This window comes from Bison bison, unplaced genomic scaffold, assembly GCF_000754665.1.
Source record: "Bison bison bison isolate TAMUID 2011002044 unplaced genomic scaffold, Bison_UMD1.0 scf7180017846569, whole genome shotgun sequence".
Taxonomy (NCBI): domain Eukaryota; kingdom Metazoa; phylum Chordata; class Mammalia; order Artiodactyla; family Bovidae; genus Bison; species Bison bison.
Window position 1 is genome coordinate 71,616 of NW_011477142.1, and position 14,535 is coordinate 86,150.

Genomic DNA, 14,535 nt, shown 5'->3' on the forward strand with positions numbered 1-14,535 from the left:
CAGGGCTTGAACCCAAGCCTGTCCGACTCTGAAGTACTGTGCCACTTGGACTGTCAAGCTGAGTACCAGTCAGTAAACCAGGCTCTGGTGAGGGAATCGGGGAGGGTGCTGTCCCAGATGGACGTCAGGTTGCAGATGTGGCCGTTTTTGTGTTTGTAGATATCATGGTGGAAGAGTTTGTGGAGGGGGGACCCCTGGACCTCTTCATGCATCGGAAAAGTGACGTCCTCACCACACCCTGGAAGTTTAAAGTTGCCAAACAGCTGGCCAGCGCCCTGAGTTACTTGGTAAGTATGTTCTGATGTCTGTCGTCTCAGCCAAGAACCAGAATTCCTAGTAGGGGAGGCAGGAGGGAGGTACTAACCAAGCAGACTGGAGGGCCTGGGCTGTGTGCCTTTACACAGGTGTGCCTGGTGATTAGTGAAAACCACCATCTTGGGCTGTTCTGTGTGCTTACGTATGGATCCTGCTTAGAGGGAAATTTTATCCCTTCAGAAGACTGACTTGGGTACTGCATTGTATGGTGAGAGTAGAAATATTACAGTACTTGCTGAATGAGTGAATGAATCTGTTGGGATCAGCAGTAGCTCACATTTATTGAGTGCTTACCATGCTTCAGCTGTGCATGTGTTTTTAGGCTCTCACCACTTTAATTCTCACAAAAGCCTTATGAAGCCTGCCCACCCACCACCCCCCTCCCCCGACCCTAGTCATCCCTGTCTCCCTGATGAGGGAAGTAGAGCAGAGGGATGTTATAGAACGTGCCCAAGTTGCACAGATCATCCATGGGAGCTCTTGGCTGCCCGGGTCTGGCTGAGGCTGGGGGAATGTGGGTTATGACCCGAGGGCTGGAAACAGGAGGGGGCTCGGGAAGGAGGGAGCAGCACTGCCATTTCTGCTGAGTCAGCCTTTTCACTCCGCAGGAGGATAAAGACCTGGTCCACGGAAATGTGTGCACTAAAAACCTCCTTCTGGCCCGCGAGGGCATCGACAGTGAGTGCGGCCCCTTCATCAAGCTCAGTGACCCTGGCATCCCCATCACTGTGCTCTCCAGGCAAGGTGCGCTCCCCCTCCCTCCCATGTCCTCCCCACCCCCTGCAGGCAGGTCCAGGCCAGCTGGGGAGGGGCTGGGCTGGGGTTCTCTCTCCTTTTAGAAAGCATACTTCTGCAAAAGGTGTCTGTTGCTCCTGCCCAGCCCTTGGGGGTGGAGGAGATGCTGTGCGGGGGAAGGTTGGTCTCTGACCTCAAGGAGCTGTCTGTGCAGTAGAAGAAACCACTTGGCCAAGACATATCTGGTCCTGGTGATGAAGGAGCTTGTTTGAGGTGTAGGGGTAGCACCTTGCTCAGAGGGAGGCTGTGGGTCCTGGGTGGTCAGAGGGGTGTCAGGAGGAATGGGCCCTGGGTCCTCCCTGTGTTCCTTTTGAAATCCCCTGTAGCGAGTGAGCAGTTTGGGGAGGTGCCTTAGCATTGCTGAGGCATCTTGTCTTTGAATGAGTCACCCTGTGCCGACAACTCCAGAGGAGTGGGCAGACCCGTCAGCTGAAATGCTGCGTGGCACCGCATAGTTCGTGCTCTGTCTCTAGGCCCACGTGGGGTCCCAGAGCGCCCCTGGGCCTGGTACCCCCCACTTGCCATGGCCTGTGGTCTTCAGCAGTGAGAGTTTTGCTCAGTCATTCAGTCAAGGAATGGACTGAGTTTAGAAGGAAACCAGGATGAAGGACAGGCCTCACAAATAAGACCCAAATCATCCACTCTTTGGAAGGGGAGCAGGGAGCATCCTTTGGCACCTTTTGACACTTACTGCCTGGCCATCGTCCAGCAGTCCTGAGACGGACCCAGCCCTGAACCTGTCGGGGGTCCTATTATCAGCAAGGGTCTGAGACACAGACACCGGTGACTCTAGAACAAGTAGAGAAGCCTGGGGATGCTGCAAGAGGGGCCAGTAAAATTCAGAGGAGAGAGACGACATCCGGGGGGCCCAGAGAGTGAATCAGCAAGGAGGTGGGTTTCATCTGGGCCTTATAGGCCAGTGAGGTGAGCCGGCAGCAAGGCGACGGTAGGCACACGGTCCTAGGGCCAGCCTGCACTTGTCTGTCAGGAGGAAGGACGTGAGAAGGCGGGAAGGAGGGCCACCAGGCCTGAGCATCACTGCCTAGCTCGGGAGTGGCTTCTTGCCTGTTTCCATCAGGGGCTGAGAGGCTGCTCCAGGAGGCCACTGAGCTCATTCAGGGCCGTTTCTGTGGACGTGGCAGGGGGTCCAAACAGCTTATTGGCCTTGGTCAGCAGCTGGGTGCAAGAGATGTGTGACTTCTTTTGTTCTTTCTCAAATGAAAGAAAACCCACGTTAGAGAAGTGTGACATTGGATGGTGCAGTGTGGGGGGAAGGGGAGGTTAGCCTGTGCCCACTCTGCATGTGTTGGCCTCTTCTCCCTGGCCTTCCCTTTCTTAACCCTTTGTCCATGTGACCTCCTCCACTCGGGGGTGACTTGCTGTTTTTGAAGCCAAAGCTTCAGAAGATGGGCTCCCACCCCCTCCTGGGGAGTCTTTGTTAAACAGACACATCTGCAGGCCCTGTCTCAGACAGGTGCATCAGAAGGGCCAGGGCTGAGGGGCTGGAAAACTGCCCCTTTAACAAGCTTTCCACAGGCCCAGTCCAGCCACGGCCTACGTTTGGAAAACAGTGCTTGAAGGCATTTCTTTGTTAACTTCCAGTTCTTGCTGCAGTGGTGGTGATACACTCCCCAGGTATTGCAGACACTGATCTGTGAACGCCTCTTGGCTTTTCCAGAGTGCATAGAACGAATCCCCTGGATTGCTCCCGAGTGTGTTGAAGACTCCAAGAATCTGAGTGTGGCTGCTGACAAGTGGAGCTTTGGAACCACACTCTGGGAAATCTGCTACAATGGCGAGATCCCCTTGAAAGACAAGACGCTGATTGAGGTGAGCGCCTGCTTTCCAGTTGGGAGCTGAGTGAGGGCCCCTTGAACACACAGGGGCGTCTCAGGAATTATCAGGAAACCCCACACTGTGAGAGGAGACGGTCACGGGTTTGACTCTCCTCCACAGGCTTACTGGCTGTGTAACCTCACACTTTAGTTTCCTTGGGCCTGGATTCATCATCTATGAAATGGAGATAAAGAGTACCTACTTTGCAGGGTTGTTACGACGATTAATCAAATAATGCACGTAGAGTGCCAGGTATACAATACGAGCTCAGGAGCTGATTCTAGCATCTCAGGATTAACACACAAGTATTTATGAGTCCTGCCTGTGTACCAGGCATTGTCCTAAGTTGAAGCTAGGGGTTCACAATGAAAGAGACACAGGCCTTACCTGCCCGTAGTGACCTTAGGGTCTAGAAGGAGAATTGGGCTAAACTAGCAGTAAGGATCTGAAACCATCACCCAAAGAGCCATGCGTGTTGGGTAGGGTAGTGTCATTACTCTTGTTTTACAGGTCAGGTAACCGAGATGCAGGTGGCTCATGGCCTGGGTTATTCAGCTAGGATGCACAACTTCAAGGCTAACTCTTGCTTGTTCACTTGCAGAGAGCTAGTAGAGCTTTCTAACTCTAAAGGGATACTGCAGTAGCAGTTACAGTGAAGGACCACTGATCCCCACTCACTGATTTGCTTTCTGGAATGCGCCTTGTGTGTTTAGCGGGGCAGGCGTCACTTGTAGCTGGGAGGGAATGATCCAAGTCCAGGGGAAGGTGGCATTTCAGACGTCTACAGGAAGCAGTAAGTGGTTCCATTTGCCTGGAGTGTGGAGAGGAGTGACAGGTGAACAGGTGGGAAGGGTTGTGTGAGGTTAGGTTTCTAGAGGCCCTAAATGCCCGGTGAAGGGCTTCGAGGCCCGGTGAAGGGCTTGGAGGCCGCGCCGGCACGGCGCGCTTAGACGGTAGTTAGATGGACAGGCTGAGGAGAGGGCAGGGCACTGAGTCCCCTGCGGTGCTCAATGGTGAGAGCCTGAGCCAGGAAGTGGCAGTGGGGATTCAGTGTGGAGGGTGCGCTTGGAGGAGATACCAAAGAGGCTAAAGAACCTCTAACCAGTTAATCTTCTGACAGATGAACGTGGTGCAAGACTTGGGCAAGAGGAATTAAGCTAAAACCCATGGAGAAATCAGCACCTCTGTAGATCTGCTATTTGGAATTTTCAGGCAGGACTTTTGGGAGTAATTTTAACTTCCTTGGAAACAAAACGGCATACCATTTGCTGTCAGTATGTTTGAGCACCTTGTGTTTACCCGGGGCTGAGTAGAATATGGAGACAGGGTAAGCAAAGGTCTGCACTGGAGCCTAGAAGAGTGAGCAATACTCCAAGGCAGGGGCAGCCCTCAGCTCCCTCATTCTCTCGCTTTTCCTCCTCTCCTCTGGAGCCTAACTCCCCACCCCTACAGCAGGATCCACAGGGACCACAAGAGAAACCAGTACCCTTGAGATTCAGCTACAGACCAGAGTCTGGAGCGTAGTAAATTTACTGAATTTTTTTAATGATTTAAATAAATCAATCATTTGTTTCAGAATTTTAAAGTAACCACTTGATGAGAATTTGGGAAATAGAGAAAACTATTTTTAAAAAAGAAAATATTAATCACTATATTCCAGTCACCCTTGACTAATATTTAACACTTTGGCATATTGTCTTCCTGTCTGTTTTTATCAGTTTAAACAAAATTGGGACCATGCTGAATTGTTTCACTTAATGTAATATCCTATATGATTAAATTGATTTAAGAGTTCATTGTTTCATTAAATTCTAATTTACTTAATTTAACTAAAATTAGATACTTGGCCTTGAGGTTGTTTTCATATTTGTAATGTTCTGTTTAATTTTGCAGGGAATATCTTTAAATATAAATCTTTGTTTATATCTGACTTATTTGTGAGTCATTCTGTAGTTGCAATTAATGAGTCAAAGAGTTTGAAGAATCTGAAGATTTCTACACATGTTGCCAAGTCATATTCCAGAAGGTTGCATGACTTTGCAGGAATACAGCTTATTTGGGACTGGGTAGGATATACTGCGTATTTTCCTTGAATTCAGACTATTTTTGTATCAGGAGATTTTCCACAGCTGTGAAAAAAGGCAACAGCAGCACTCACATTTATGAAGTCTACCCTTAAGCAGAGCTGTTGGGAATTAAATTAGGGATTGTTAGGTAACTCTTTCTGACCTGGGGTTAAAAGGTTTGTGGGTGGTTCCTTTGGTTTCTTCTACATGGTCCTCTTCTTTGCAGAAAGAGAGATTCTATGAAAGCCGGTGCAGGCCAGTGACCCCATCTTGTAAGGAGCTAGCTGACTTGATGACCCGCTGCATGAACTACGACCCCAACCAGAGACCCTTCTTCCGAGCCATCATGAGAGACATCAATAAGCTGGAGGAGCAGAGTAAGACTGCCTTAAGTTGTTTAACCAAGACCAGCCAGGGCCCGGGGGAGGGGGTGACAACTTGAAGCCTGGAGGGGCATTCACTCTTTTTTAACATGTTTTCTCTCTTCTGTTAGATCCAGACATTGTATCAGAAAAAAAGCCAACAACTGAAGTGGATCCCACACATTTTGAAAAGCGGTTCTTAAAGAGGATCCGTGACTTGGGAGAGGCAAGTTTCACTCCTGACCATTCACCTCTCTGGACATCTAGAGCCATTCTCCATTCTCTCTCGTTTCAGGTCAAAGTTTATAAGAGGAAGCATCTTCCAGTGTTTTCTCAGGGATTGTGTGTTTCTCCATCTGACAAAGAGTGGCAGCATGCACATGCCTGCCTGTTCATGCACACAGGACATTAGTCAGCACCCTCAGGAGCTGCCGCTGTCCCTTTTTTTTTAATAAGGGACAGAGAATATAAAGGGAGAGGCCTAGGGGATGGGTATAGATATGGTAGAAATAGAACAATCGCTGCCTCTGACTTTTTTTGGGAATATGTATCCTGTGAGGCTGCTTAAATGAACTGTGGATTTACCTCACAGAACACTGAAATAGAATGCTAGCTTTTCTTCAGGACCTTGAATGGCAGTTCCCTAACAGTAAATGTGACTAGAGAAGCTACTGGATTTGCATCTTCATACAGATTTCCTGTAGTTTATAAAGACTGTCCCATCTCGGGTGCCCTGTGCAAGGCCGGGTGCTGGCACTCTGCAGGCACAGTGGTCCCGCTTCCTCACAGCATCCCTGGGTTTACCACCAGTGTGTACACGAGCACCTCTGGAGCCACTCGGAAGACTGGGTAACTAGGCCCACCTCACCAGTAGGTGGCTTAGCTGGGCTCTAATCCCCATCTTCTGAAGACTCACGCCTTGCCTTTTGTAGCCACATTGTGATGCCTCCTGTAGCGTGGACCCAGGGCTGTCAAAGAATGCCATGGTTGCACCACCTGACACTTCATTTCCTTGTGAGTTACACGTTCACGGAAACTAGGATTGATGTGTCGGTTCACCAGTCACCAGAGCCTTTTCTTGTCTTAGCGCAATAACAGAAGAAGGGATGGCATGTTAGCTAAGGGGGGAAGGGCACAGGGAGTAGGAAGAGACCAGGTTAGAGCTTGTTACCTGCGGGTCAGGCAGTATGTGCCCTCCCCGGCCTTCAGAGGAACAAGCCTCATCTTTGAGTGTGTCCTGCTGACCCAGGCTGGGGCCTCTCTGATCAAGCATGTGCATCTTTCCCTCCAGGGCCACTTTGGGAAGGTCGAGCTCTGCAGGTATGACCCTGAGGGGGACAATACAGGGGAGCAAGTGGCTGTCAAATCCCTGAAGCCCGAGAGTGGAGGGAACCACATCGCTGATCTGAAGAAGGAGATTGAAATCTTAAGAAATCTTTATCATGAGAACATTGTGAAGTATAAAGGCATCTGCACAGAAGATGGTATGTTATGCAAAATGTGGTTTGTTTAAAGACTAAACGGCTGTCTGGGGTCACATAAAGGCTAGTGCCGAGCAGGCCATGCCCTCAGCCTCATCTGGGCTGCCTGAGTGCTAGCTGATAACCGCCAGAGCTCTAGGACTTGCAAGCCATACGCACTGTCAGATCCCTCAGCAGCTGCAGAGCTTCCGAGAAGACTACCCAGCCTCCCTCCTAGGCAGGGATGGTTCCAGCATTGTTTCTTTAGGTGGCTACTACACGCACACTGGGGATTAGATTTCCCCTGTCCCAATACTCAGCACACTAGGCCAGTTGAAACTGACACCCACTCCTCTCCTTTATCTGCTTTTCTGACCCAACATTAGGCAGGGCGTTTAGTTTTCTGGTTGTCTAAATCAAAGTGGCAAGTAGTGTTCACTAGTGAATGTCTCTTGGTACAAGCCGCTGCAGCACTCATGTTATTGCACTTGGAAATTTGTAGTGAAAATGATGTGGCTCATGATTTTTTAAAATCATTTGCCGAGTGCTTTGCAGAACACAACGTTGTCTGAGTGAATGGTGACAACCCTGGGGTAGGTACCCTGGTCACTCCTGAGGATCCCAAGTTTCTGGAACCTCTGGGATTAAGCAGAGGTTAACCTGTGGTTGCCTGTGGTTTCAGGGTCGATGCTGAAGTCAGTTCAGGTCCTCTGTCTCCAGATCCTGTGCCCTGTACTCTTCCTTCATTTGACTGTCTTGTACTGATGGGTTAGATTGAGGGCAGGAGGAGAGGGCGACAGAGGGTGAGATGGTTGGATGGCAGCACTGATTCAGTGGACATGAACTTGGACAAACTCTGGGAGATAGTGAGGGGCAGGGAAGCCTGACACCCTGCAGTCCATGGGGATGTGAAGAGTTGGACACGAGTTGGTGACTGAACAACAACTGATGGGTTTTTTCCCCCCTCAACAGGTGGAAATGGTATTAAGCTCATCATGGAGTTTCTGCCTTCAGGGAGCCTTAAGGAATATCTTCCAAAGAATAAGAACAAAATTAACCTCAAACAGCAATTAAAATATGCCGTTCAGATTTGTAAGGTAAAAAGAGAAAAAAGAAAAAACATGGTAAAAATTTAAAAATCAGGCAGTCTGTCCTGAGTAATTGGTTTGTAATTAGGCTATAAGTGGGAAACTTTCTGATAATTATACTGTTTGTTTTGTTCTGCTTGATGTGGACTGAAATTAGCCTCTACTAAGAAAGTGATGGTTTCTTTAAATCTGTATTTCTTTGAATCAGATTGGTCTTACTATTTTTGCGTAAAAGTGAAAACAAAGTGCTACCTGAATGAAATGACACTTGTATCTCTGTGTGTGTTACAAAGCGGCAGAGACAAAATCCCGCCTGATTTGCTCTCACAGCGCACTCTGCCTTGCTTCTCTCCCACAGGGGATGGACTATCTGGGTTCTCGGCAGTACGTTCACCGGGACTTAGCAGCAAGAAACGTCCTCGTGGAGAGTGAGCACCAGGTGAAAATCGGGGACTTCGGTCTCACCAAAGCCATCGAAACTGATAAGGAGTACTACACAGTCAAGGACGACCGGGACAGCCCTGTGTTTTGGTAACTGAATCAAACAGATTTCCTCAGTGCTTCAAAGGGCTTCCACTGTTCTGATAGGTCCTTTTTAGATATGTTAAATTCTTTTATTAGTCCAGATTAGAAAAGACTTAGATCATTTGGAATTGACTAATTTTTGCCTTCAAGAAACAGCTCTTAAGCTGTTTCACTGAAAGCCAGTGTCTGAGTTTCAAAGACAACATCTTCCAACGAAGAAACCTAACAGCAGTCAGTATCTCTGTCTTCCCTTGAGAAGGCATTCCTCTGACAGTTCTTAAAACTGTTAGCAGCCAGAGTAGTCACAGCCATGCAGAGGAAGCCTGGAGGGCAAGTATGAGTTGACGAGGAGGCTTTGGCAGATTCAGGGAGAACTCAGAGCAGAGGAAAATCCATGGGAGGTCCTGGTTGGAAGGCCGCACCCTGACTTGGACCCCTCTCAGTCTGGAACACTGTCCACGGGGGAAGCTGCTAAGCCTGCACTCTGCCCTGTCCTGTAGAACTGACCAGCACTGTGGGTGCATCCTACATGGGCGAGCTGGGTCTCTCCCACCCAAGGACGCCAAACCTCCATTTATTCATTGCATATTCAGTGGATACATGAATTCATTTATTCAAAGGACTACCTAGGAGCCCTGCTTGGTGCCAGGTACTAGAGATTCGAGGGTAAATAAGATGAGCGAGTTTAGACTTTAATGGGTGAGGCAGCTAGTTTCATGGTGCCATAATCATAGAAGTGTTCGGGCTTGGTTTTTCTGGAAGTTCTGTTAGGCTAAGTCCTTAAAAGATTCCTGGAGGGTTGTAAAGATGGGTAGAAGGAGGCATGTGTGTGTTGGCAAGAGTGAGATAGAGCAGTGGCTGTCCCAGGAACTGGAATCAGCTCGACGTGCCTGGATGATAAAAGGTCTCTGCAGTTGCTAAGGCAATGCCCTAGACACTTGAGTTTTGGAGCTGGGGTTTTGGGGTGCTGTTAGAAGGATTAAGGATGGGGCTTCTGTTTAAAAAGATCACTATGGAAAAAATACATAAATAAAAAGATCACTATGGGAAGGAGAGGAGCAAGATTGAAGCCGGGAGTCTGATTTGGCGAGGGGCATTGACGGCATGAACTAGGGCTGTGATTTGGACAGTGATGGTGGGGTTTAGGAGCAGTGAGTAGGTTTGAGAAGTATTTCTGAGACCGGATATGGGAATATCTCAATTTCTGGCTCAGGCAATGGGTAACATTCACCAAAGCAGCAGATACTGTAAGAGGACTGGGCAGTTAGGTCACTACTCACTCACTGTGACCTTGCAGGCAGATAAAATCTGGGCCTGTGGTCATCGCCTCCTCCCACACCCCTCCCCAGGGAGAGCCTGTGCTGTGTGAACTGAGGGCCCACAGGGATACTGTTCACGCCAGGTGTGCACCGGGGCAGCAGATGTGTGACTAACATATAGCATACACTTACGTGTCTTCGAATGTTATATTCTAAGAAGTCAGCTCTCTAGGCTGAGTTACTCTCATGTTTTTTGGTATGTCCTTCCCAGGAAATGAAGTTTCATGTTCTGCTCTCTTTCAGGTATGCTCCAGAATGTTTAATTCAGTGTAAGTTCTATATCGCCTCTGATGTCTGGTCTTTCGGAGTGACTCTGCATGAGCTGCTTACTTACTGTGATTCAGATTCCAGTCCCATGGCCGTAAGTCAGACTTGTCCTTTGTTTGAATCTGGCCCCCAATGAAAATGTGTCCATCCCTCTGCTTTGTAAGTTTAGTTCATAAAGAATCAGTCAGTGTATTGTAATGGAAAGGAAAAGCATCCTGGACTTTGAGTTACTAAGGAGAAAAGCCTGTTTGTTTTCATTTCCAATTCTAGAAATCCTACTTTAACCTCTCTGGAGTTTATATAAATATGTGCAAAAAGTAAAATATTTCATTTGATTTTTATTTTTCATAGTTGTTCCTGAAAATGATAGGCCCAACTCATGGTCAGATGACGGTAACAAGACTCGTGAATACATTAAAAGAAGGAAAACGCTTGCCATGTCCACCGAACTGTCCAGATGAGGTATTTATGGGCCATTTCGCAGTAATAAAACTGTTTTCACTGCTTGCATTTTAAAATAGATTTCTGATGCTGAATTTCGGCCACCTGAGAAAACCATCTTTGGGGCAAATGAAATGACAACCACACACTGTTCAAGGAAGGAACTCCCTTCAACAGTAGGCTTACCTCAGTGAGCACCCGAGAGGAGCGTATTTTGACGTTACCTTATTGTGACAATCAGTTTTCTGTATTTCTAACTGAACTGCTTTAAGACTAATTCTTTAGACTATTTAAGTACATTGAATAGTATGTATGAGCCAAAGAATGAAGCAGCCAGTATGGAAATCTGTAGTCTAAACTGAGCTATAACGTCACCCTTAAATTGGCTTACAGTAATTTGTGGCCTGGATTTTTTGCAAGGTCAGTTAAGCCATGAACTTCTCAAATATTAAAATACTTATGAATAATATTAAGTATTAATATTTAATACTTATAGATGTGCCACATTTTCTATATTTTAAGTTATTCAAATACTCTTGTTTTATAGTAGGACTTAAGGAAACTCATTCACATTTTCAAAATTATGTTCTTGATGTTTCTATACTTAAAAAAAAAAAAGCTCCTAAACAATTTTTTTACTGTTTTTTTTTTTTAAATAGGTTTATCAACATATGCGAAAGTGTTGGGAATTTCAACCATCTAATCGGACAACCTTTCAGAACCTTATTGAAGGATTTGAAGCACTTCTAAGAAGCATGAGTAACATTTAAATTCTAATGTGTCCTCCTACCCCCAACCAGTACCCAAGCCATTTACAAAAATTGTTACTGGAAAAAGTTTGTATTCTGTCTAAAAAGATACCAGGGTACGTATCCATATATAAGGCACATATTAAGCATATTACACATGCTTAACATGTGTAAGTACTTCCTCTTTAAATTTGATACCTGTAACATAGTGACAACCAAAATATTGGAAAGCACTTAAGCACTCCTCCTTTTGGAAAGACTATATCACTGTTTGGTTAGTTTACCATCACAGCTGAAAACCAGAATGGGATTTCTCAAAACAAGAGGAGCTGACCAAAGTAGAGTCTCAAGATGATTGCTTTTTCTTAGCTGCCAGTTGATATGAAATAAATATTTTCTGGCACCTAAAGATGAGGATTGATGAATTTAGCCAATACTCTAATATGCCCTCAAATTTCAATATCTGTACCATGATAGATGAAACATTCTTGAAATATAGATACCAGTTAGTATACTATTGTCTCTATACAAAGATGAGTGTATTCCTGTCAACAGTAGGACATAAACTTTGAGTTGTTTTTGCAGTGGCTTAGCTCCTGTCCCCTTGGGTGACCAGCGGTACCCATTTTTGAGAAGACTGGTCATACATACCCAGAGGGGCAGCTGTGGAATAGACACTTTGCTGCATGACATTAATTCTTGAGAACTAAACCTGTGCCAGTGCTTCCCTAAACAGTATACCCTTTAATCAGAACCGAGGCCAACAACCTGCATCCATGCTTTTCAGAAATGTCAGTGTATGTCCTTTTGTAACTCTACCACTTTGGGGCAAGCTGTTCCAGCATTGGTTCTGGATGCTGATGATTGCATATATACCATGTACATTGCACTGTTCTTAGAGTGTTTCAGTACTTACCATCCATCTACAAGAGTCGATCACTATTTTGACCATCATCACCCTATTGTGCAAAACTTGAAAGACCCAGCCAGAAGACTATGGAGTTCAGGATCCACTAGGCGGTTTTCAGTTTGCTTGGAGACTGCTGGGTAATCAAAATGTCAAATCTGATTCAATGTGAACTGTAGATCTTTTTTGACCAAGAGTCTGCAAAACTTTCTGTTGATGCTGTCTATTATTTGTTTGATATCATTATTTTTCCCCCTTGATCCTGAAAAGAGTTTTATGTATTGACTGGATGGCAGCAATAAACTTGCCATTTATAAATCTGTTCAATAACCCTGCATCACAAATGTCTCTGTCTGTATCAAACCTGTGGCCACTCTCTATGCACTTTGTTTACTCTTTATACAAATAAATATATGGAGCCTTCACATGCATATGCCTTTTAATATTAAGAGTTCATTTTCAAAGCATTACAAACAATTTGTTTACATAGAAAAACAACAGTATGGACTGGTGGGGAGAGCATGGGTAATGGTCCTTATACTAACACCACTTGAGTCATGTGTCATGTCTCTCATGTCCCAGTGGGGCACAGGCCAGTATGGATGGCAGACCCACACCTGTTAACTCAAAGTACCTTTTAGTTCTTTCAACCTCTTTCTGCTTATATTTCTACAATTTCCATCTTCGCTTTCTTCTGCTGTCATAGAGTTATGACAAAGCACTGAAGAGGCTCAGTGCAACAGGAAAACAAGAAGTGCAGAGCATGGGGAACCCATTTTTCATCTGCTGAGTCAGAACTGAGTGATGCCCATCCTGATTTGGTTATTTATAGGTAGTATACTTACTGGAAATTATCTTAGTTTAACTTTCTAGCTGTCATTTGCCAGTAGAAGTTAATATAAGCAATACATTACAAATCATATATACCAGTTTTAAACTTCTAAAACAGGAGTGATACCCTCTATTATAAAGTCCCTCAAATACAAGATACTTAAAGATCTGATTTCAAAAAGACTAGGATCACTGAGACCCCTCAATTCTACATCATCAATTAGTGTCTCATAACAAAGAACAAACTTAGACATTCTGGATAGCAAAAGGGTTTCTCATGCATTTTGAATACCAAGGTCTTCAGGAAATGGTGATGTCAAAAGTTATGTGCAGTAAACACAGTTCTTTCGAAAGGAAGCTGGATAAAACTGGGTTAAACACCTGGGTAATTTTTCAGCCTAACACACTGCAACTGAATAAGAAACAAAGCAGAGAGAGAGGTATAGCTTATTATCTAAGAATGGTTATAAATACTGTTACCTCATAAGACCCCTTTAGAAATGGCAGAATTGACTGCTTTACTGTGGAAATAGGGCATTTGATGACCAAAACGTGTAAATTAATCATCACTATTCTACAAAACAAGACTTAGAAACTTATGTTTTTTGCCACTTACTTACAAATCTGTTGCAAAATTTAAGTCTTTTTGTAGGTGTAAAATAAAAGGATTAGGGAATTAATGGTATTAGATCAGGAGTCTGTGAACTTTATAAAGGGCCAGATTGTAAATATTTTAGGCTTTGCAGCTACTCAGCTCTGCCACTGTAGCACAGAAATTAGCCATAGATGATATGTAAGTGAATAATCATGGTTGTGTTTGAATAAAATTTTATGTATGGACACTGAAATATGAATTTCAAGTTATTTCTATAGTACAGGAGAAAATCTTTCTAAGAAAAAAAAAACAACCTTGGCATTGGCACATATTAAAGTGCTTACACAAATTAGTCTATTGTCACAACTACTTACTGTATGAAAAGTGAATAATTCCTAGACCTCAGTTTTTTATGAGTAAATAAATAATGTAAAAATAGTTTATATGCTAAAAGTGTTCAGTAAGCATTAACAATATGAATCTAAAGAATAACTAGAAAAAAAAATAAATAAATTTAAAGAATAACTAGATACTCATTCAATAAACATCTAGTAAATGCCTACTAAATACCTAGCAGAGGAAGCATCAGATTACAAGCAGAAACTCAAGAAACAAGGAAAATATTTGTTTATCCTCAGAAGTAACTGATTACCAATTAAGTGGTATCCTAGGTCACAAAATTATTTTTATAATTTTTGTTTAAAAAAAACTACTTGTCACTATGTGACTTATAATTTCATAAAAAGATGCCCCAATTATAACTTCAGTACAAACTAAGCCTTTTTCCATCCTCCAAAACAGGGACTATAGAAATACAGTTGTAACATTTATATGCTAATTATCATTATTTGGGCCTCCATTATAATTCTTTCATCATCTATTTCTTAAACTGAGAAAAATAAGTCCACTCAAGTCTTAATTAAATATAATACATATTAAACAAAAGGTGATAAACAGAAGCATATCAAGCAGATGCCAC

The 14,535-nt window shown here is 44.6% G+C and overlaps 1 protein-coding gene across 1 annotated transcript in view; it reads left to right on the plus strand.

Moving 5' to 3' along the window:
- Positions 1 to 12,561, plus strand: part of JAK1 (Janus kinase 1) — a 61,368-nt gene extending 48,807 nt beyond the window's left edge. The window contains exons 15-25 of the mRNA XM_010840162.1: positions 160 to 287; positions 924 to 1,059; positions 2,789 to 2,940; positions 5,239 to 5,389; positions 5,506 to 5,600; positions 6,666 to 6,858; positions 7,807 to 7,931; positions 8,281 to 8,453; positions 10,010 to 10,127; positions 10,385 to 10,495; positions 11,134 to 12,561. Of these exons, the coding sequence (XP_010838464.1) occupies positions 160 to 287; positions 924 to 1,059; positions 2,789 to 2,940; positions 5,239 to 5,389; positions 5,506 to 5,600; positions 6,666 to 6,858; positions 7,807 to 7,931; positions 8,281 to 8,453; positions 10,010 to 10,127; positions 10,385 to 10,495; positions 11,134 to 11,244 (1,493 nt within the window). The 3' untranslated portion in view covers positions 11,245 to 12,561. The remainder of the gene's footprint in view (positions 1 to 159; positions 288 to 923; positions 1,060 to 2,788; positions 2,941 to 5,238; positions 5,390 to 5,505; positions 5,601 to 6,665; positions 6,859 to 7,806; positions 7,932 to 8,280; positions 8,454 to 10,009; positions 10,128 to 10,384; positions 10,496 to 11,133) is intronic.
- The last annotated feature ends 1,974 nt before the right edge of the window (positions 12,562 to 14,535 follow it).